This window comes from Psammomys obesus, unplaced genomic scaffold (assembly GCF_907164565.1).
Source record: "Psammomys obesus unplaced genomic scaffold, mPsaObe1.curated_primary_1811, whole genome shotgun sequence".
Classification (NCBI taxonomy): domain Eukaryota; kingdom Metazoa; phylum Chordata; class Mammalia; order Rodentia; family Muridae; genus Psammomys; species Psammomys obesus.
The window spans coordinates 13630105-13654669 of NW_026596046.1; the positions used below are offsets into that span (position 1 = coordinate 13630105).

The 24565-nt window shown below is 43.0% G+C and overlaps 2 protein-coding genes across 4 annotated transcripts in view; one reads left to right on the forward strand and one right to left on the reverse strand.

Annotated features, from left to right (window-relative positions):
- Sv2b (synaptic vesicle glycoprotein 2B) overlaps positions 1 to 24565 on the reverse strand; it is a 168652-nt gene that overhangs the window by 106019 nt on the left and 38068 nt on the right. The window contains exon 1 of one of the 3 annotated variants that reach the window (XM_055623268.1): positions 4615 to 4634. The exons of the other annotated variants lie outside the window; for them this stretch is intronic. The gene's annotated coding sequence lies outside the window, so the exon portion shown is untranslated. Of the gene's footprint in view, positions 1 to 4614; positions 4635 to 24565 lie in introns of those variants that run through there. 3 annotated transcript variants of the gene reach the window in all.
- LOC129688446 (ubiquitin-40S ribosomal protein S27a-like) lies at positions 22233 to 22781 on the forward strand. Its single transcript, XM_055623269.1, has one exon. It carries the CDS (start codon positions 22265 to 22267, stop codon positions 22733 to 22735), a length of 471 nt encoding a protein of 156 aa, XP_055479244.1. The 5' UTR covers positions 22233 to 22264; the 3' UTR covers positions 22736 to 22781.

Consider the following 24565-nt stretch of genomic DNA (forward strand, 5'->3'; position numbering starts at 1 on the left):
ATTCATAGAGCAATGCCAATTCTGCTGAGTATTAGTTGACCCCAAGGTAGGCCCAGATGTCAGAAAATTCATGTTCCAAGCCCCTGTAGCACTGTGGCAAGCATTAAGAGACCAGCTTTGTATCCACTTTTCATGGATTGCACATTCCAAGGACAAGATGGACATTACAAATACACAGTCTAGTAAAAACAATAGGAAATGCACCACTTGTAGTGGCCCTACTTAATCCCTACTTAAGTGTTTGGAGATGTCCCTAGAAATGTACCCTTTGACTTGAGAGCTCAATGAGGAATAATTAGAAAAAAAAATTAGATCATAAATGCTGACCACATACAAAGTCTGATTAATCATGGGGACCACTCCCTTCACTTGAATTCTTCAGATGATTCCCTTTGCCTGTCTGTTGTCCAATATTAAAATATCCTCTAGAGAGTCAGTTATTGGCCAGAAAATACTTTAACCTTAATTATATAGATGTAAATGAAGAATAGTTTGGATAGGAGCTGTGTAAACATTTGGTTGAGTCGCTGGTTGCAGAGCACCTATAAACAGTTCTCGGGTCCAGTTTAAGATATATGGCTTTGTCTGTCACAAGTCTGAGGTATGTTTTTCCCCCAAAGAGTCCATGAGTTATGTCAGACTCCATCGCTGCTTATTGCCTTGCTCATAAGATATCACCTGCCTAGGCAGAGTTCCTCTGCTGAATGGTTTTAATGAAACTCACAGTCATTTTCTGTGTGATACTCAGGACATTCATCATGAGTATGAAGAAAATGAAAACCCCCAGCCTCAAAACTGTGTGAATGTCAATGAGCAAACAGATCAAGGAAGCAAACAAGCAAGATCTACACTCAGGAGACCATAGAGGAAGGGAGGGGAGTGACTATTTGCCAAGTACAGAATGGAACATAAATCGAATTTTCTTCCTGGCCTTTGAAAATGTTGACATTTTCATCTCCTCATCGTTCCACACGTCTTATTTTTATAACTTGCTTAACACCCTAAATAATGGCCTTGGGAAAAGCAAACAAACAAACAAAAACCTGTAGTATCTTCTGGAGTTTTCTTATTGAAACTGCCATTAACAAGATAATATGTCCACTTTCATAGCATGGGAACATTATCAGGACTATGTTTCATTTCTCTCCATAGCCCAGAACCTAGCATCAACCCCCACATAAAACCCCATTAGCCCCTAAAGCACTTACAGAGTAAAAGCAATTTGTCGAATGGCTCAGAATCAGTTGGAGAGAAAGTTGAAGCTCATGGCCTTGGAGTCAGACCCATGAGCTTTTGAATTCTGACTTCTCTTCACTAGCCACTAAGCAATGGAAAACAGCTCGCCTTTCTAAGCCTCGAGTTCTTTTCCTGTCAAATAGAGATGATAAAGACCACTCATACCACGAGGACATGGAGAGAACAAATCAGGCCCTGCAGGCAAAAACATCAGCACTTACTAGGAATAAGGATCTATATGTTCTCTTTACAGTCCCTGAAAATGACCAAATGATATATCAGCGGAGTGAATCTTCCATTTTTATTAGTAGAAGTAAAATGGAGACACAGACCTCTTGACATTCAATATGGCAAATATTTTGTTGGAAGTAAATGTGTGTTTGTGTGAGTGTGTGTCTGAGTGTGTATGTGTGTGTGTGTGCACAAGTGTTTGGGGTTTGTACACCTATGTGGAGGTCAAGAGGTTGGGAGCCTTCCCCTTTTCCTATTTCACCAAGTAGACTAGATTAGCCGGCCAGTAAGCTCCCATCTCTGTCCCTCACCTCACTTTCACTGCCCCTGGCTATTTCTGGAGCTCATGTTCAGGTCTTCTAGACTTAAGCCATATCCTCCCAAGCCGAACAGTGCACTCATGGGTCAGAAATTCCTTCCTCCTCTTTGGCAACAGCTACAAGGCTTACAGAGAGGGTGCCAGGTCCATGGTTTTCAGAACCATGTGACATGTAAGTCACTTTTCTTGTGGCAGGAAGACAATTTAAGGGATGAAAGGTTTATTCTCTGACTTATGATTGCAGAGGATTCAGGCTATAGCCATTAACTCTGCCTTCTTGGGCAGAAGCTCATGGTGACAGGAATCTATAGCAGAGGGTTTCTTTACATTATGGTAGGAAAGAAGCAGAGATAGAGAGCGGAAAAGGCACTGTGCACTCAGTAAGGAGAGCCAGCCCCTCCTGTACCTGACCATGTGTTCTTTATGGAGATGTGTACACGGACCCCTGGGTGCAGCAGTTGATTTCTTTCTTTTTTCTTTTTTTTTGGGGGGGTAGAGGGGGTGGTTCTCATTAGGTACCCCAGGATGGTCTCAGACTCATACTCCTCCTGCTTCAGCCTCTCAAGCACTGGATTGAAGGTATGCTCCACCATGGTCAGGTAGCTGACATGTCTCTTATGTGCTAGGTTGCTTTGTGTGTATGTGTTTAGGTGTGTTCAGGTGCTCATGGTGGGAGGTGCGTGTATGCATGTGTGGAAGCCAGAAGGCAACTCCAGCTGTTCCTTTGGATGCTATCCACCTTGCTTTTGGGGACAAGACCTTTCACTGGGGTCCCCTGGTTTCCTGGGACTAGCTGGCCTAGTCCTCCTACGTCTTCCTCCCCAGCATTGGGATTAAATACACATAACAGCACTCTCCAGTTTCATTTTGCTTTTTTTGTGGATTCTAGGTATTAAACTCAGGTCATCAAGCTTGCAAAGCAAATGCCTTTCCAGCTGAGCTACCTCCCCAGCCCCAGATGCCTAGACACACTGCTCAGGTGTAGCTCATAGACAGCTACCTCCATGTGAGTTCCCGAGTAAGGGGGTCAGGGGATGCCTCTGTCATGAACTTGTTTGCCTGCTCTTTGATCACTTGCCCCTGGTGAAGCTGCCTTGCCAGGACACAGAGGAAGAGGATCCAGGCAGTCCTGATGAGACTTGATAAGCTAGAGTCAGATGGCAGAGGAGGAGAGCTCCCCCTTTCAGTGGACTAAGGGAAGAGGATGGGGCAGGGGGAGAAGGAGGGAGGGTTGGACTGGGAGTTGATGGAGGGGGCTACAATTAGAATATAAAATGAATAAATTGTAAAATAAAAAATTAAATAAAAAATTTAAAAAACAATGTGTCCATTCACTTAAGCATCATAAAGCAGGACCATCAACACTGCTACCAATCTGAAAAGTTTTTGTATCACTACTGAGTTTTCACTCACAAAATGGGGCCCTGGGATTGGTGTTTCAAGACACACTTATCCAGTCGATGGTAAGGACTGCAGCGTTGCCAGCCCCACTCATCTTTCTCCATGTGTGTTCCATGAGGCAAAGAATATTCAACAGAAAAATCCCCTTAAAATCCTCCTCAGAAAATTGTCAAGTCACAGACCTTGTCAAAATGCCAAAAAGAAGAAAGCATAAAATAGCAGAGCTGGCCTTTGTGGGTTAAGTACAGCATTTTTCCATAAGAAGGAAAAACCGCTGTCGGATCAATAGTGCTGCCGCAGCCATCCTTCCTCCTCACAAGCAAAGATGAGGCTGTTTCAGCGGTCTGTGTGCTTTACAGCTGTGGGCACAGCCTCTGCAATCCATTCCAGCCAGCCACTCAGAGAAAATTAGCTGCCAGCTTGACACACGACCCAGACGAAAGACCAAGCGAGGTAAGTGCAGTGAGCAGCCATAGCCACAGAAAGAGAGGGGGAGGAGGAAAACCACCAGGCAGCCATCTCCGACCCCAGAGCAAGCAAAACTCCTCATGCTCAGAAAGATGGTAGCAATACTCCTGTGGACAACTTACTATGTGTTTTATATACACCATGCAATTAGATTAATAACGCCTAGAATTATGAGCACTCTGCATGCTTTTTAGCAGTGATTCTCAACCTGTGGGTTTTGACCGCTTTGAGGCCGAATGACCCTTTCACAGGGGTCTCCCAAGACCATCAGAAAGCACTTCTATTTACCGTACAGTTCATAGCAGTAGCAAAATTACAATTATGAAGTAGCAACAAAAATAATTTTGTGGCTAGGGGTCACCATAATACGAGAAAGTGTGTTGAAGGATACCCGCATGGGGAAGGTGGAGAATGGCTGTCTTAGAGGCAATGAAACTGAAGCACTGGATGATCTAAGTGCTTGCCTGAGATCAGACAGCACAGCTAAGATTCAAAGGCAGAAAGCCTTCTTGTAAAGACCCTGTTCCCACAACTGCCAACAGCAGAATAGCTGAGCTAAGATGGATGATGGACTGTCTCTACAGTCCCTTCAACAATAGGAAAGCAACCAATTCTCTTCTAAACACTCCTCTCACTCACTGCCTTATTTACACTACTGATTTTCCCAGTGAAAATCACAGGCATGTTACACAAGAGGGTGATTCCAAGTGGCCAGGTGACCTGCACATAAACAGTTTTTTTTTCACACAACTTAGCCTGGGTGTGACCTCATAAACCACCCACCAACTGTCCACACCAGTCCACCTCCGCCCTACACCATCTCTCGGCATCACCCTGCTCATTAACACCACCTAAAATGGCCTCACTTATTCCTCAGTTACCCATTTCCTGACCATCTCTCACACCTTAGACGGAACTTCCCTGAGGCGGGCTCTGGTCTGCCTTCCCCCAGCACTCACCAGCAGGCAGAGCACTTCCTGTACACAGACTGTCAAGTGGGCAGTTGTACATCAACACTTGTGTGTTTTCGTGATTGGGCCTCTTCCCTCAGCTGTAATTGGAAAAGAGAGATGGGTACATATAACTACATCCTTCTTAAATAGGGCGTACCCTGTAACCCGTGAGGAAGGGGGAGGAGGTGTAATTAGTGCCTCGTATGCAAAAAGATAAAGAAATGCCCTACAGATATCAAATGAACAGTGAATACTGAGAGGGGCCATTTAGAAAGTAGCAGTAAACTGCTCCCGTTAAGGGAGGGAGGAGTCTTCAGCCTAGCGTTTCTCTGCACAGCCAGGGCCCACACTGTCTTTTACTTTACTCTAAGGGCTTAAGGCCTCATAGTCATTTAAATTACTAACAATCTCAATGGGGCTTCTGGGAAAGATGGAAGGAATACATCCCCTCTGCTGATTACAGTGGAAACCCCTGCACAAACTAGACAGAGCAACTACACAGGGATTCTAAAAGGCAAATAATAGCAGGCATGCTGGAGAGGGAAATCAAAACACAGGGAAGAGACAATATAGTGTGTTCCCTGGCTGGATTTCCTTTGAACTCTCAGTTCTCCTGGCTCACACTCCTCCAGCAGGGACCAACAGACACATCTCTCAGGAAAACTTCCTTTTTGTGTCCTGAAACCAATGAGTGGGACCCCTGTGAGACAGAGAAAGTGATGGCCTCCTCACTTTTCCCCTTCTAGCTGTCCACAGTCAAGAAAATGTATCCCCACAGCAGCCATGTCATTGTCAGCCACCCAAGCACCAAATCTTAAGGGAAAATCCTGCTCTCATGACCAAGGGAATGGGAGTCTTTATCTGAAGAGTAAGGAAGGAGTCCCTTTGATTCTTTTTTTTCTTTCTGTTTTATCTCACTGTTCTGACTCAAGAGGCCAATCCTGTGAAGAACTAAACAGGAAGAAAAAAAAAAAACCTCAGATTCCTAGCCAGGGGACCAAGAAAGGGGGGACTCTGGGAGCCAGAAGATGTGGGGATGATCAGAAATTGGAAGAATCTGACAAACACTATCTTACAGGTGGAATGGCTGGATCATTTCCTAGCTGTTCCCATACACAGTGAGCCCAAAGCCACAGAGCAAACCCCCATGAAAACTGATGTCAGTCAAGACCAGTCCGTCCAGAGGTACACCCAGGAAAAACACACACACCTGCAAAGGCCTGGAACACTAAATCGCCATTAGAACCAGAGCCCATAGGGTGGGGCACAGAAATTGCCACCTGAACCTCACTGAGCTGATCACCTACCCTCAAAAGACAACTCCACATGCTCCAGGGGATTTTAACAGGGTTTTGAATCTTCTAATGCAATGTTCAGAATATACAATATGCAATTGATCGGGATAAATGACTGCTCAACTGTAGACTTACTCACCCCTAGGTATGGTTGTGTATGGTAGGAGCGATAATGATGGATAATGAAATGAGATCTTCACTGGGTCCTTAAAAAGCAGAGTCAGGGGAGAAGTAGACAAAAGAATGTGGAAAAAAAAAAAAAAACAGCCAGTGATGGGATCTAAGGCAGAGAAGGGGCCACAAGGAATGCTGGAAGAAGGAACGTAGCTACCAACATCAGGCCTGTACAAGCACAAATTCATTTTAGGCCACAAGGTTTATGGTCATTTTTTTTTTCAGAGTCATAACAGGAAACTAAAGGGCAATTTTAAATTATTCAAACAGAAAATTACAGGAAAAAAAAAATCTTGTCAACTCTCAAGGAAAATGACACCAAGTATCAACCTCGATTTGATTCTTTACGGTTTGAATACGTGAGTGTTTAGACGCTTGTTGCCAAGTTGGTGGTGACAGGTGTTGCCTCTAAGAAGCAGGGCTCACTGATTGGCCAAAAGACCGACCTTTCCTCCTATGCCATCCTGTCTTCTTGTATTATCACCTCCCCAACAATGCCACCAACACAAGGTCCTCACAACGTTCCTAAAGCCAACCTGATGCCAGTGCCATACCCTTCAACCTCCAGAACTCAGGGCTAAATAAACTTGTTTTCCTCATAAAACAACTGTCTTGCCTATATTTCACTGTAGTAACAACAACAACAACAAAAAAGCTAATTTATTCCAGATTTGGTAATGATAAAAGATGGTAAAATAATGGCTCAAGCTATATTCCATGAAATGAATGTAAATACTTTGCATGAATGAAAATAAAAACCTTCTCAATATGGAGTATGGGGGAAGAACCAAAAGGAAAAGTTTAGAACTGAGATACAAAGCTCCATGCGGGACTCAACAGCACAAGAAAAATGACAGAGGAGTGAATATATAAACTTGACAATAGATCAGTAAGGAATTGTCTAGTCTGAATGGTAGAGGAAAAAAATAAAGGAAAAAGAGATCCAGGCACCTATAAAATAGTACCAAGAAGTTTAAGCATAAGCCAGGCATGTTGGCCCACACCTTTAATCCTGAGAGGCAGAAGTAGGAGGCTTTCTGAGTTTTGGGGACAGCATCGTCTACAATGTGAATTCCAGGACAGTAAGAGCTACACAGAGAAACCCTATCTTGAAAAAAAAAAAAAGAAAAAAGGAATTTTAAACATATATGATTAGAGTCTAAAAACAGGCAGGAGAAAGGAAATAATATATTTATTTAATTCTTCTCAAATTTGCTGTAGGACATAAATTTACAGATTTTTAAGAGGTTCAGTGAAGCTCAGTTGAGACAAACATCTTCAAAAAAATGCATATATGATCAGGCATGTTTTAATCAATTTCCTGAAGGCCGAACTATTGTAATATTTGTAATTTTTTTGTAATTTGTAATATTTTACAAAATCATGTTTAAAAATAAATAAATTTAAGTGTTCATTGTGAGACGCATTACGGATATAATTAAGTTCTCTGGTAAGTTCCGCTGAAAAATAAAGAAACAGGCTCTCAGAGATAGCTCAGTCAGTAGAGCCCATGTCATCCTCAGAACCCATGAGAAAAAGCGGAGTGTGGTGGCATGCTAGCAACTCCAGCACTGGAGAAGTGGAGGCCAGCAAATCCCTAAGCATCAGTGGCCAGCCAGCCTAGACAAGCCAGCGAGCCCCAGCTCAGAGCACACAAGGTGGTGTAGAATGGCATCCAGGATCGACCTCTGGCCTCCATACCCGAGTGCACATATGTCCATGATCATACACATGAGCACACACTCTACCTAACTCCGAAAATAATTAAGTAGAAATCAGCAAATGCCCCTTTTCAAGTGGCTCCGTAGGCCAGAAGCAGGAAATCAGAGTCTAAGCATGAGAATGGACATGCTGTTTTGACTTAAAGATGGAGGGAGACGTGTGATTGACATTGTGTGGATGTGGATTCTAGGCCGCGTGACAACAAGCAAGGGAATGGAGACCTCAAAGTGTCAAATTCTCTGCATTTTCTGGCAGGGCTTCCAGGGGAACTCAGCTGGCCGAGGCCTGGAGGCCACTTTTGTGATACCCTCAGTGGGGGATGCAGCCATGCTTTGCCCAACTTCAGAACAACAGAAACAAGAAGCTAATAGTCAGGAATCCAAAGTGTCCAGCTTGTTACAGGAATAGAAAATGAATCAATAGCACAGTTTTCTTAGTCAGTGAGGGCAATGTCTCTACTTCTTTCCAAGGCTGCACAATATTACATTACTTGCTATTATTTTGATGCAGCAAAAGTATATTCGAGCACATCGCTATTTTTGAAAATTTTTTTGTTAGTTTCAAATAAACCAGGAAGTACCCTTAGGCATTTGCTGAAATTTTATGTGTGCTTTTTTTTTTCTGGGAGACAGATTGTTAGAACAAGAGTGACTTTACTAAAGAATACACATTTTAAATGTTAACAGCTACTATCTCAGTAATATGTAGAAATGAATTGATTTATACTTCCAGACACTTGATTCTTCGCCTCTTACATTGCTTGTGAGTGTTTTAAGGTTTTATTTACATGACTACACAGTCAAAGTTTCTCCTCGATTGGTCTGTGCATACCTGGGCTAACTAGAGATGTGACTGTTTGCTTTAGTTTTGATAAGACATTCTTGATTTATCTTTTCTAAATAATACAAATATTCTCTTCAGATCTACACTCTCATTTTTCAAGTTTTTTAAAATATTTGTTTATATTTTAAATATTCGTATGAGGGAGCAGTGTACACATGAGCGCATGTCCCCACAGAGGCCAGAGGAGGCCACAGACTCCCCAGAGTGGGAGTCACAGGCAGTCGTGAGCCACCTGATAGGATGCTGAGAACCGAACTCATGTCCTCCGCAAAAGCGGTCCTTGTTCTTAATCACTCAGTCATCTCTCAACCTCACATTTTAAAGGTCTTTGTCCTGGATTTCTTTTTTAATATTTAGGTTGTCCAATATACTTCTCTTAGTGATTTTTTTGCCTACATAAACCTTTAAGTATGCTACTCCAATACGATATTTAGTGATTTCTTGTTACAATCTCAACATTTTCAATCACTTTATTGACATAGAACTTAACACTCATCTCTATGTTTGGTAAGTCACGTAGTTCTAATAGGCATCATCACAATCCAGATTTAGAATACTCTGTCATTCCATGTTGCTACCATTACCCCTTGCTTCCATTTCAGCCCCCCAAAAACCATTCATATCTAGAGGATCAGACTTTTCTAGAGTTTCCTATAAATGGAATCCTACAATTATGTAGTGTGTACACTTGGCTTGTTTCACTTGGCATATGTTTTGAAATCTGTGCTGTTGATTTATCACTGGTTCTGTCTTTTTGTGTTGACAAGTAGTGGGCCCATCCTCCCTATTTGTGGGTTCTACATCAAGTAACCATGGATGAAGAATGTTCCAAAACATTCATGTGTACTGAGCATGTACAGAATTCTTTTCTCATCACTACTCCCTAAAAATATGCTACAACAACTAAGGAAATGTAAAACACAGTCTACTTAAAACACACGTGTGATAAGACCAACCAAATCAGAGCCTCCTGGGTTTAATGTACACTCAGAAGTTGGACCCAGATATGAGGGCCAGAATACGGAATCATCACTGACCTCCATTTATCTGGACCACTATGAATGGTGTGCATACTATGCGGAACCCTTGAATGTCCGAGCCAGAGCAGAGATTAGCAGGCCCAAGCTCAAACTTTCACAGCAAAGAGCAGAGGAGGAAGCTGATCACCCATGGGCACAGAGATGGAGCAAAGCAAGGATTCAACCAAATCCTCCAAGTCAAAGATCGGCACCCCTGGCCTACAGTCTCAGACCTAGAAGAGTTCAGGAGGATGGTGTGGGTGGGGAGAAACTTGGTGGTATTAGAAGCACCTGATGTTGAAGGCATATGGTGTACTCTGAAGTAAACACGGGAGACAAGGCGGACAAGGCCACGTGGTGAAAGACACTGGGTCCCACCCGTTCAATGAACTTTTTCCTCTTCCTACAAGCAGAGTCTTGATCTAGATTCCAGTTCAAATCTTGGCTCTGCCTCTTAGCTCTACCACCTAGTCCCAATACACTAACCCTAATGTGCTTCGGTTCTCTCTGTAAGAAGGGTTGACAACAGCAATCTCATCAGAGAGCTGTTGTGCTGACTAAAGGAGCAAGGATGCATAAAATGTTTAGAACAGGTTGTTGGTGTCAAGCATCGAAAAATGGTCAAAATTCCGTGGCTGCGGCGGTCATTGGCCTTCCCAGGAAGGGTATTCTTCTCGATTTGCTAAACGTATACAATGTACATATCAAATAGTTCTCTAAATATATAAATATATGTGTTTATGCTGCTGTGAGCTTTGGTCAGAGAAGTTTCTTTGGGCAGCAAGGAGCAATTATTGCAGAGGCTCATAACTAAAGAAAGACTGTAGAATAATAATAAATGACTGTTGAGTGCTTAGCCTTAAATGAGACATATGTATTACCCTCTTTGAGGCTCAGGGAACATCCCCCAACAGGGGGCAGAGGGACTGTAAGAGCTGGAAAAAAGGGTCTTGTGTTGCAGAATGTTGTCTTCAGAACATGACAAGGCTGTTGCACTCATGACGTCGCAACAGCTGTGAGGACTTGTACAAGACTGAACAAGATTAGAACCGTCAACATGTAGTCTCGGAGGAAGCAAAAGTAGAGGGAGTGCTTTTTGGAAAGAGGAAGAAATACACAGGAGTTGGAGGGAGATAATTAGAGGCTCGTGGGAGAGTAAATATAGTCAAACTACGTCATACATATGTATAAAAAGCTCATAATGAAGCACATTATTATGTACAATTCATAGATGTTAATTTTTAAATTTATGACAAGTGTCTCAAAGAAATCTATGTCTTAAGACAATTACCCTAGGTAAAATCAGCCTGGAGATAAGCAGAATGGTGGAAATAATATATTTTATGTAGCTGGGATGGGCAGAAAGAGAAGAAAAGAAAAGGAGAGACAGAGAGGCTGAGTTTCCCGAAGGGCTGTGAACTCTCCCACTGTGATCTAGAACATCTCTCCTTAAGCCGTGCCTTTTTATTGAAGCCTCAGAGATGAGGCTAATACAAGTCATTTATTATCCATAGTGATTTTGCATCCATTTCCTCAAGAGAATGCTTCTCAGAAGGCTCAGAGGACTTTGATAAAGGCAGAAAAAGAAGAAACTCTTCCCTGAATCCTACTCTGAATTTCCAAGTTCAGCCCCTACTGCCAGCTGCCACAACTTGAATGTGTGATAGACACAGGGCCATCTCCTGACCCGCTGAGTCTCCACCAAAGGACAAGAACAGAAGATCCTGATTAGCGAGAGCCGTTCTTGCGTCTGCTCTTGTTATCTGAGCCTTTAGCTTCCAGATAGGGCATCTGTGCCGCCACTTTATGGAAACATAAAAATTGCAATTATCAGCCCACATAAAGGAAGTAGGGAGTCCTCCGTGTGGCTCGTAAACCTGGGGAAGTCTATGCCTGAGAACAAAGGCTGACAGGGTGTTACAGCCTGGAAGCTTTCCAGGTGGTGTTTGAAGCAAGTCATAGGAGCTTCCCTGGGAATGTTTGATTTTTCACACTGAATTGATCACATCTCCGTATATCTGACATGGACTTTTGACTAGAAATTACAGGAGAGGCTATGGTGACTTGACTTGACTTGTGTGTTTAAGCCAGGCCAGTCACCAGCAAGAGTGATCAGCCCAGAGCCACTGGCACCAAGCTCTTCTGAGCCTCTTTCCCTCACTAATCTGCTTCTGCTCTACCGGTTTCTCCCAGGTGCTTGGCTCCTGTGTCTTGTTTCCCAGCCTTCTGATTTTCTTAAGGCTCGGGTTTTATTTTCCTGAGCCTGAACTCTTTGGATGCTCAAAGTATTCCTCCCAGCTCCAACTCCAGAGCTCAGGTAGCCTCTGGTGTCTTGAGTAGTAGCCCCAAGTTAGCCCCTAGGAAGGATTACTGGAACAGAAGAAATGGGGACTCTGTGGTCCTATGTTTGACTGAGTTGTAGTCCCCTGACTCTGGAAGTCCCTGAGTGTCTCATAAACCTTTCCCAGGTGTTCATGCTCATCTGCTGACTTCACGCAAGGGACTCCATCTCCCAGCAATCCCTGTGTCATACAGGGCCTCTCCTCAGTGTGACAGGGAAGAGACTCACCTTTGTGGTGCTCACTCCCAAGTGTCACTGGCTTTGCAGTTGAATCCCTCTGAGACTAGACTCCAGCCTCCATCGGCCCAGGACCCTTTATGACAGAAGTGTAAAACACCCCTTCACTCCTTGACTTCTGTTTGACTTTCTTGCCTCTCTCTGATGGAGTGCACGTCTTACTTTGATGCCTATGTTAACCCATGCAAGTATTGGTGTCTGGACCAATAGATTCTTGAAAAGAGAGAAGAGATTTTGAAAGTTCGCATAAACATGGGTCTCTAGGGAAGTCATGTGGGTTTCAAGGATTTTTAAATGAGTGAAAAATCCACCGAGTTAATAGGGCTTTCTTAACCGCCAGGAACAAGAACCATCACATGATATCTAAGCACTGAGATCTGATCTTTCCAGCTTGGTCAAGAAGTTTGGCTTATTTTATGTTTGTTCTTTGGAGCAAATACAATTCAACTGAAAAGTTTTGCTGCCATTGTCATCATTGCCGTTGCTGTGTTCCCTTCATAAAGGCTATCATAGGAGGAAAGGGTTTCCCTCGGTAACAGGCAGTGATAGGTGAGTCAGTCCCCCGTAAAAGTATCTTTTATCTGTCCATCTGCTAACCTAAGCCTAGTCTTGGAAGCCTCTAGCCTCCACACAATCTAATCTATGCCTAGAATGTTTTCAGCCTCCGAAACTTACTGCTGAATAAGCTCACCCTTTCTAGTTCTTTCTGAATTCTGGCCGACTGGTCCAACTCAGCTGTTCTGGCTCAAACTCCTCTCCAAGCTGACTTGATTCAAACTGGCGTCTCTCTTAGCCTCTGACTGAATCATTCTGCTTGGCCTCGAACTAACTCTAGCAATGTATTGTAATCTTCTGGCTCCTTCTTATTCTCTGACCTGCTCTGTCTTCACCTGTGTCTAGCTTGCTCTCTCTTCAACATGTCTCTGTAAAATGCTTCCAGTAAAACTGCCTCCTCTCTCCATCTCTCACTTTCTGTCTCTCTCTGTCTTTCTCTTCCCCTAAGTCCTCAATTTTCTGTCTCTTCTGGTGAGAGCTGGGCATCTCCTATCTCTAGCTCAATCTGTCAAATCTTTCTCTTATTCATCACTTTGTCTGCCCTTCAATTTGACATCAGTTTCAAAACATCAATGTTCCCTTCTACAAATTAACTTTACCTTCATTGTTTGGGGTTAAAAGTGTGTACTAAGAATGTGTCTATATTTCAGGCAGAAGGATTAAAGATGTGTGTTAAGGGCATATCTGTATTCCAGCCAGAATAGCCACACTGCTGTGTTAAAATCCCTCTACAGTCCCCAACTTTGATCTTCAGCTTTTAGGAAGAATACTCAGGCACAAGACCCCAAGGTACACACCCAGATCTGGGACACAGAGCTTTGTTTGGCATCTTTGATAACAAAAATGTACTGCATTCAGATCCAGAGGAAGCCAGAGAGAAAAAAACATGTACAAGAAGTTCTGGCCACATTCTCAGATTGTAACGAACAATAATTACATAGATTTCTGTGTGTCCAGAACCCATGTGCTGATGACTGAGTGTACAGAAGCCAGCTAGGCTGGACCATGGGTACTGCGTTAAGCTGAGATCACCTGCATTGAGTGCTCACCAGGAGCTGGGGACACAGCTCTCTACTCTGGACCTTGAAGGGAGGGACTCTATCATTTACAACTCTCTCTCTCTCTCTCTCTCTCTCTCTCTCTCTCTCTCTCTCTCTGCCTTCCAGTGTTCCACCTCAAACGCCAGCCATGCTCATTCATCTCCATTGGATTTTTGGTATCAAGCTTCTTCCCTAAGCAGTTTCTCCCAGTGAAATCTAGGATATGGTGGAAAGGATGGTAGAATGGTAAGAAGAGGCTGAGTCCCAAGAGTAGGGCATCAAGCAGAATTTTAGACTGTGTGGGAATTTATAGAACAAGTAGCTCACCAATAACAAATAAATAGCCATGGAATGGGATGTTCAAGTCCTCCCCATTTGCTTCCCTCCATCATGACGATCGGGGCCTGAAGACCCACGTTCTTAGATCGAAGGTCTGTTAGTTTCTCAGGACCACCATAACAACAGACCTAGTCACCACAAACTGGATAGTGGCTTCAAACAACAAAAATTTACTTTCCTAGAAGTCAACATCAAGATTTCAATAAGGCCACTTCCCTCTGAAAAAAAGGAAAGAATCCTGTCGTGCTTCGTCTGGCTCCTGGTGGTTGCCGCCATGGTAGAGCTTGTAGCTGCATCGCTCCAGTCTCTGCATTGTTACCACATGGCCCTCCACATACGCTTCTTTCTTAAATCCCCCCTCCTTTGTATTACTCAAGGTAGCAAAACTTTGATAGCCTGCCCACATTTGATACTCACTCCTTTCCTATTCCATCCTGACCCTTGTCTCCAATCTTTTATAGAATAGGAACTGACCTTCAGCAGTTAACCTGCCCTTCTACCTCCTGATCTCTGATGACACAGATCTGGCTCTGAAATTCATTAAGGCACTGGCCATTTGGCAGGTCCATGGTGCAAGCTTGTCTCAGCATCCCAGCTCACAGCTATGAAAAACTGTGTACCACAAACCCCAGAGCTGACAGTTTGCCATGAGCTACTTCCTCAAATATAAAAAACAACCAGGAGAGGTAGTAACTATTGTTTTCCTATTGCATAGATGAGGAAAAGTGAGAGTTAAATACCAGCCTCGGGGACACACATCTACAGAGTGCTAGGCCTCTGTCTCAAGGCTGTAACAGTGCAGCCAGAGTTCTTAGAGCATGCCAATTTCCCAAGAAAGTGTGACACACAGTCATTGTAGAGACACTGGAGAGGGCGCACACACATGGTCTCAACACTGAATCTTGGCGCTCTGGTTTGAATGAATATGTCCCTTTAAAATTCATCTATGGGGATTCGCTAGGCTAATGGTTCTGAATAAGAAGAGATTACTTATTACTCCCATTGTTTTTCTCAAGAGTTTAATAGGGTCCCCCAATCCTTCCATCTCTCCCACCATGCAAGAACACAGAACTCACTATTTCTGCTACATGAGGACAGAATGACACAGCTTCATGTTGGAAGCACAGATTCTCTCACCAGACCCTGAATCTTATGGCTTTGTGGTCATGGACTTCTTATCCTCCAGAACTGTGGGAAATTAATTTCTATTGCTTATAAACTACTCAGACTTGGATATTTTGTTATAGCAACACAAACACAGTAAGATGCCTGGCAAGATACCTTCTTGTGGCTCTCTTTCATCTTTCTTCACACGTAATGGAGAAGGTATGTGCTTGCTGATGTTGAGAAGCAATGTAAAACTTTCCTGACATTTATTAGAATCTTCCATGTCCTACCATTTTTTAAGGTAAAGTAAACCCCAAGCTCATAAAATTTAACAGGCCTAGAGGGAAAAAAAAAGATGAATCCAGTCATCCTTTCTTTTCTATATTTACTTTGAATTATTATCATATTATTTTGCTTTTATGGTAGTAATTAAAGGTTAGGTGGCTCATTTTGCAGTACATTTACTTAGGTAAGTATAAGACATGACTCTGATTCTTACTGAGAAAATAACAGTCCATATTTCCCCAGATGGAAAAATCAAAAAAGTGGTGTACAGCAGACTCAGAAGTAGGAACAGTGCCCCGTGTTCTGCCACCTCTTAAGACTGGGAAATTTCAACAGTGACAGCAACAAAGCTGGTGGCCCCTACCCAATCTGGCTCCAAACACCAGTCACTTAGAATAGCTACATGGCTCTTGTAACTTGCAAAGGGAAGGAGTCCACCACAAATTTTAGAAAATTTCAACCATTGCACTCCCCGCCAAAGACCCCACAAAGTTTACAAATTAGCTCAGACAAGTAAATCTACCATGGCCATCCATCCGTCTGGGAGCCAGAGGTGTGGGTAAGCCCAGCTGTCAAGCAAAGCGAAAAGAAACACTCTTTCTCCTTAAGACATGGCGCACATTCAGATCTACTTTGCATAAAAACTGCTTCCTGAAAAACTTTGATCTTGAAAATCAGAGATTATCAGAGTCTCACTGTTGGGAATTGTGTCTGTAGGAATGAAGCATCCCACTCTGACACAAGAAAGCAGCCTGGTTTCCAGCCACGATGTACAGCTTCAGACAAAGTTTTTCTTACGCTGAAGACAGTGTTCACATACACCTCGACTTGGCCATTTCCAAGGAAACAAGAGACTTGATTCAACCCACTCGGCACTGCTTTGTTTTCATTTTACCGACATTTTGCCCTTCCCCCAAATCCTACCCTACTTCTGTCTTTCCTGTATCTGTATTGATGGAATGCCCCCACAGCTTGAGCATGCTGTCTCTCTCATAGAAGTAGGCCAATAAATCCGACTTTATTGGGACATAGATCTGTCCCTGGTGAGTTTGCACTGACTGAATAAAAGCTGTTTATATTTAACTTTCATTAGTCTGTGTCTGATTTTTTTTAATGATTGTTTTTCCCTTGGAATAAACAAGCAAATAAGTTGCACTTCTCAAGCTCTGTCAGAGACATTATCAAGCTGTGACTTAACTCCTCTACAGAAACCACCTGGTAATTAGAATCCACTCTCCTGTGCCACCGTTAATGTCATGCTTCATCTGTTTGGGTGTTTGTGCCTCTGTTTAGTTTCAGTGAGGCCCTGATCTGTATTGTAAGGAATCACAAGGGTTTGAATCACCCCAGGTGTCTTCACTGTTTGTGTTCCCTGTCAGTTTGGGGCTGCATGCCTGTGATGAGGTGGCTTCTGCAGTCAAGACCACAGCTCTCACTGAGTCAGCTTGATAAGAATCCTGCAGATAAAAAGGGACCACACCCTCTCTCCAGCCTCATGGGAGGAGGGTCTTGTAGTTTAATCACAGGACTCTGAGAAGGACTCCTGCTTACTCCCCCCCAGCACCATCTGTTCTCTTGTCTCTGTTCCCGACAGGCATCTGCTCTCTGCTCTTTCCAGGCTCTGCAGCTCTGCTAACCTAAGGCTCAGACACAACTGTGCAATGAGCTTTGCTACAGCCCCTGTGATCCTCAAAACTCTAGTCAGATTGGTGCCCTCTTTCTTGGTCAAGTGCCCGCGCAATACAAATGCCAAGAGCTGTTCCTCCCTCTAGCAGGTCTATGGATCAGGATCAGATCAAAGCAAGAAGAAAAGCATTTCTGTGTCAACTTTAATGACAGAGAATAAGGCCGAGCCAAGTTTTATGCACATCTTATTTCGTTAATGCAGATCTTAGCAACTGTCTGATGTTTTCATCCTTTGGGAGAAAATGTCAATAGATCAGGGGTATGGTTCAGCCCATCATGAACTGAGTGGACTGGACTGAATCGGAGACATGACTCTCAGAGCATACTATCAGGAGGCAGGAGAGGGGGAAAAAAGGAGGAAGAGAGGGAAGGAGGGTGGAAGGGAGAGAAAGAGAGATCAGAGGGTCAGTACAAGACATTCTGTACCAGGAAAACAACTTTCAGCCACTGGCTTGGCTTGAGTTTGTTCAGGAAACTTATAATTATACCATTATTAAATCATTTTGTGAATTTGAAAGGTTGTCTTCCAAGGAAGAACCAGCAAGCATTGGGAAAGAGTCGCCAACAGGCATTTCTGCATCCACTCAAGAAGGTGTTATCATCAGGCAGCCCTACATATTTCCAGCTCTGTGACTGAACTAAACCCCTCTCTGAGTCTCAGTTTCCTCGTCTGAAAACTACCTTGCCCAAAGCTGAACTTGAATATAATAGTGTAATTTTGCCCTCTTTAAGCTCCAAACACATCTCACTGACGGAGAGGCCGTGGAGAGTCAACAGGTCAATCAAGACCCTTCTCATGGATCTTTATTCCAACCTTGGTAGGTTGACTCCAAAGAAAATGCCATAAGAGCACAGGTCTCACCTGAATAAAGTCTTTGATGGCAATATACCATGCCTAAGGGTTATAATTTATAAATTTAATTTTTTGAGATAAAGAACATGGGAATCTTGAGCTGAAAAGATTTCTCAGTGGTTAAAAGTATTTGTTGTTCTTGCAGAGGACCTGATTTGGTTCCTAGCCACTACATGGTGGCTCACAACCATCCATAACTCCAGTTTCAGAGTACCCAATATTCTCTTCTCACCTCTGTAGGCGCTGCACACATGAGGTACACATATATTCTTGCAGGCAAAGCAGTCATACACATACAATAATTAAATAAAAGAAAAAAATTTAAATGGGACTGGAAAGACTGTTCATCAGTTAAGAGTGCTTGCTACTCCTGCAGAGGACCAAAGTTCAGTTCCCAGCACCACATAAGGCAACTCACAGCACTGGTAATACCAGCTCCACACGATGCCCTCTTCTGGCCTCTACAGGCACTAACACAAATCCACATATGCACACACACAGACACAGATACACACCTCTATCTCCCTCTGTCTCTGTCTCTCTCTCGCAGATGATGAGCCGTCTTCTTGTTTAGACTTAAACTCCGGGTAGAACATCAGCTCTCCCAGGTCTCCAGATTATTGAATGCAAAAATAATGTGAACAAACTCCTCATAATGAATACATATATATATCTACATTCAATATTATATAGGTACTGTGGTGGGCTAAATAAAAATGAACCCTACAGGCCTGTAGAGGATGGCACTATTAGGATGTGTGGCCTTGTTGGAGGAGATGTGGCTTTGTTGGAGGAGCTACAACCCTAGGGAGTGAGGTCTGAGGTCACAGGAGCTCAAGCCAGTTCACTTTTGGCTGCCTGATGATCCAGATGTAGACTTCTCAGCTCCTTCTCCAGCACCATGTCTGCCTGCACACTGCCATGCTTCCCACCGTGATGATAATGGACAAACCTGAACCTGTAAGCCAGCCCCAATTAAATGTTTTCCTTTATACAGAGTTGCTATGGTCATAGTGTTTTTTTACAGCAATAAAACCCTAACTAAGGTACACACACACACAATGTAAGTATATATCTACATATGAAGAGATATATATCATACGTAGATATTTCCCAGTGGTTCTGTCACTCCATGGAACCCAAACTAATACCTGCAGCTTCTTCCTTTGTCTCCCTTCCCTACTCTCCTAGTTTTCTTTACCATCCAAACAAACTACTCTCACTTGAACCTTTGTCTCAAGATCTGCCTCTGAGGGCTCAGGCTCAACAGCCTGACCACCTATATTCCCAACCTTATCTCCCTTGCTGTCTTTCCATACCAGCTTCCTACAGAGTACAAAATGGCTGTAGAATTTAGACAGTGATACATAGAAATAGATGGAAAGTCCTCAAAAATGTCTTTAAGTTCTTGTTAATAGGGGAAAATAAAGAAAAAAATAAAGAAAGGAAGAAAGGGAGGGAGGGGGAAGAGAAAGAGAAAGAGGAAGGGAGAGAGGGAGAGAATAAAAACTCTGTTTTCCACCGTTCTCTCCATCTTAGACAGTGTGGCAATGCCCACTGCCTTGCAACCATAGAGAATCAATAGCTCCTTGAGCCATGCAGCTCTGGCCATCCAGGCTGAGCCCAGGCTAATTATTTCATTTGAAACACTGTGTCTACAAATATTTTAACTCTCCTTTCCCCCTACTCAGACAAGTATGAGGTTCTTTCCAACCATATCAGAGGGGTTTCTGATCCACAGGAGAATGTTTTTTTTACTTGTGTGTTTCAGAAGCCCAAGAAGAGATTCTAAGTATGACTTAAGTGTCTTAAAGGATGGAAGGAACAAGGTAGACAGAACCCCTGTGCTAGGGAAGAAGAGCAGAAGCAAGGTTTGAAGCCAGCACATCTCTAAGGTGACTCACTTCTATGGCACATCTCAGGGAGCTGCAGGAACAAAGGACCACGCAGGAAAGGACAGCTCAGTTCTCAGTAGTAACCTTCAGGGACTTATAAGCCTAACACTCTGCTTAGATGTTAAGGAATTCAGGGAGGTAGGGGTAAGCTCCTTTAAAAGCACAAGACTAAAAAATTGTCCACAGCCCAACACCAACATCTCTACTATTGTGCCAATTGCTAATGAATCAAGACCATTTGTTTTTCATTATTTCAATAAATATAAATTCTTAGGCATTAGTGATCTGGCTAGAAGAGAGTTCACCATCTAATTATGGCTATGAGTTGACTATGAGACAATGGCTCATAGCCAGTTTGTAGGCTCATGGATTGAGTTTCAAATCTCAGAAGTTTCCCAGACATCAAACGCGATGACTCAGACTGGAGAAGTAGTTCTATGATACATTAACGGGTGAGCAAAGAAGACTCAGAGCTCAAGTGTCTTTCCAATAATGCCACAGCAACGATAGGTTGATATCCATATCCACATTTGACTGGTTTGGTGCATGGTGGCTTCCCATTTGATCACCATTCTCCAAACCCACAAAAAGTGAGCTCAGCAGGAATCCGAGAATGACTCTGTACTTTAATCCCCACTGAAGCTTGCCAAGAAGCGTTAGTTATGTCTTGCCATTCAGTGTGAATGTTCTCCAGAGCCAACTGCTACATCTGCTAGAGTTCTAAGTGGCTTCCATGAAAACCAATCCTATTCATCACAGCTTAAAGAGAAACAGTAATCTCCTATAGGCACACATTAATTATCCTAGTAGAAACAAGCTAGACTTAATTATAGTGCCTCCCTAATTGGAAGGAGAGAGAAAGAAAGAGAGAGAGAGAAATGTGCCAGAAGCCAAAGAAGGCTCAACTCTACATTCCAAGATGAGCGTGAGAAGGGTATGTCCTTGTCTACAAGCTGCCCCCTTCTTTGCTGGAAAGCATAAAATTTTAAGAGGTCAACACTCCAGACTTTGTCACTAACACAGAAAGCCTCTCTAGGCATTGCCTGTGGTGTATCTCTCTTTAGGGAAAGACACTAAACCACTGGAGAAAAAAATGTGCACATCAATTATTAAGAATGCTTACATCTAGAAGAAAGGAAAATTGCATGTCATTTTCCTGGCATTCAAATGTTTTCATTATTTATTATTAGCATTCATCTACTTAGAGAATACTAAGACAATGCTGAAAGAAAGAAAGAAAGAAAGAAAGAAAGAAAGAAAGAAAGAAAGAAAGAAAGAAAGAAAGAAAGAAAAAGAGAGAGAGAAAGAAAGAAAGAAAGAAAGAAAGAAAGAAAGAAAGAAAGAAAGAAAGGAAACAGGAGGCAGGTCACAGTGGATTCCATGCCTGGAATCCCAGCACTTGGGAGGTGAGACAGGAAGATCAAGAGTTCAGGGTCATCCTCAGCTGCATAGCCAGTTCATAAGATACTGAGGAGCCAAAGAGATAAAATAATAAATAAATAAATAAATAAATAAATAAATAAATAAATAAATAAATAAATAAATAAATACAAATGTAAATAAAAATATAAATTCTTCTTCGAAGCCTGACAGTGTGCACTCACCACTAACACCCATGTGAATTTTTTCCCTGCTTGAAGTACACCATGAAAAAGTGTATTGAGGCATTCAACGTCCCAGAACACAGCAGCCCTGAGGTTTGTCTTGTGGTTTCTCAAAATGAATACATCAGCTAAACTCATGCTTGGTCTTTCTTGGTAGGTCTTACTGCTGTATATGCACTAGCCAACTCCTTCAAAGTAAAAATGTGTTCAGTCTCCTGCACTCGCCCAGAAAAATTGTTAGAAAAGCACTACATTTTCTCCATTGCAAAGAAGATGCATAACTCGGACACTCTAAAGATAGCTCAGTAGTCTCTCTTCCCCAAGAATGAATTAGAAGTGCTTGGCCAATTATCTTTTCTCACATAAGCAGAATGTTGTGCTTTGCAAGACAAAAGACTCTCTTTCCTGTAATAGAAGAGAGAATTCACGAACTTTCAATTAATCTTTAGAAAAGGAAGCTTACTGTCTTCTATAGTGGAAGCATTAGGTGATTAAGCATGACAAAGAATTTGGGCTTTAATTCACACTCAGGTGGGTCCCAGCTCATTCATTTCTTGGTTGGATATGTTACTACCTCTGGACTTTAGTTTAATAGAAATTTGAGGGTTAAAACCAATCTAGAGCTTTCCGATCCGCCATCTGCGGTGGAGCCTCCGCCAAGATGCAGATTTTTGTGAAGACCCTGATGGGGAAGACCATCACGCTCGAGGTTGAACCCTCGGACACTATAGAAAATGTAAAGGCCAAGATCCAGGATAAGGAAGGAATTCCTCCTGATCAGCAGAGACTGATCTTTGCTGGAAAGCAGCTGGAAGATGGCTGTACTTTGTCTGACTACAACATTCAAAAGGAGTCTACCCTTCATCTTGTGTTGAGACTCCATGGTGGTGCTAAGAAAAGGAAGAAGAAGTCTTACACCACTCCCAAGAAGAATAAGTATAAGAGGAAGAAGGTTAAGTTGGCTGTTCTGAAATACTATAAGGTGGATGAAAATGGCAAAATCAGTCGGCTTCGTCGAGAGTGTCCTTCTGATGAATGTGGTGCTGGAGTTTTCATGGCTAGCCACTTTGACAGACATTACTGTGGCAAGTGTTGTCTGACTTACTGCTTCAACAAACCAGAAAATAAGTAGTTGTGTATGAGTTAATAAAAGGAAGGAACTGAAAAAAAAAAAAAAACAAAACAAAACAATCTAGAGCTCCATAAGATGGCTCAGCAGAAGGTAAAGAGGTTTGTCACAAGCTGGCTCCCACAAATTGTCCTCTGACCTCCACACACACACTATGGCACAAGTTCACACACACACACACACACACACACACACATTGTGATAACATGAGACACTGGCATTCAATAAATGCTGGCTCCTTCCCCTTCCCTTTGTTTTCCTCTATGATAAATTTGCCGTGAGATATTATCAACTCTCAAAATCTTGGATGCAGTTTGTTTCTCTGATACTAACACCACCACCCACGTTATCATCCCTATATTTGCTCAGCATCTCATTACTTAAATATTAGGCTTGGAAGGAGATGAGAGAAAAATAGCATTTTAAGAACAAAACAACGTAATTTCTATCAAAAATTTACTCTGTTTTCCCTGGAGAAGATCTTGGAATGTCACTCGGAGCAACCAACACCTGAGAACACACGTTAGCAAAAACATCAACAAGTAACGGAGCTGAAGAAATTGTTTCGCATTTGAAGTGGGCTGGACACACTAAGCATAACAGAGAAGGAATGGGAGAAGCAGGGCAGCTTGTGTGGGCAAGAAACAGCAAGATTTTTACAGCAGGATGGTAGCAGTGGAGAAGCAGCAAAATCAAGAAGCCAGAATTGAAAGGGACCTTTGAAGGCACATGTGAAGTGTAAGAAACCTCTGGTCTTCCATGCTGTGTCAAATGAGCTGATGCAGACATACTCACAGAGCTCCAAGGTCCCACTAGCATCTAACCTGCACTGTGTTCCTGCAAAACCCACCCGACATATCTGCATTGCTCTGTACGCTATGCCTCTGTCTGTGAATGCTGAAGGACCCTTGCATAGGTATTGTGCAGCCCTATGTGCCTCGTTGCCAATATCTGTTAGAGACGCTCTGTCTTTCAAACATAAACATTTGAGGATGTCACTTTCATCTCCCAAATGTAATGTGCTGTAAATCTCCACCTTAGCTACTTCTCTCACTGCCATGGCAAAATGCCTACCAAGCATAGTTTAAGGAGAGAAAGATTCCTTTGGGCTCTTGGGTTTGAAAGTACCATCAACCATGGTAGGGAAAGTCTGGTAACAGGAATGTGAGGCGGGCGCTCACTTCGCATCCATGGTCAGAGAGCAGAGATGGATGCTGTTGCTCCTCTCCCTCACTCAGTCCAGACCCCAGCCCATGGCATGGTGCTACCCAGTTAAGGTAGGTCTTCCCGTCTCAGTGAACTCAGGCTAGGAACCGCCTCACAGACAAGTGCAGAGGTTTGTCTTCTGGGCAAACTATCAGGTTACAATATTAAACATCACATTCCCTTAGCAAAAACAAAGAAACAAAAAGTCAAAATGTGACCCCAGTCCAGAAAACAACACTCAAAATGTACCACCTCGGAAAAGAAATAATGCTGTCACCTGCACCAGTGAGCAAGGACACACTCTGGCCGGCAATGAGCTAAGTGCTTTATTTGTGTTCTCTCATTCCTAGAGCTGGTGGGTGTTCTCACTGTTCTTCTGATGAGCTAACTGGTGCTCACAGGATTTGGTCATTTTGCCATCGTCTCCACAACGGCAAGTGGCAAAGGCAACCTTTGGTCTGTTCTCTTCATCAGGACACCTTGGCAGGCACTCCTGTCCATGGATTGGGACTAGGTTGAAGGGACACACTTCACTGCCATCCGCTTCTGAAAATTTCAGGCCTTCCTGAAGAAGAGCACTCAATAGGCTTTGGGTGATACCAGCCGATCATCAGATAAAACACCAAT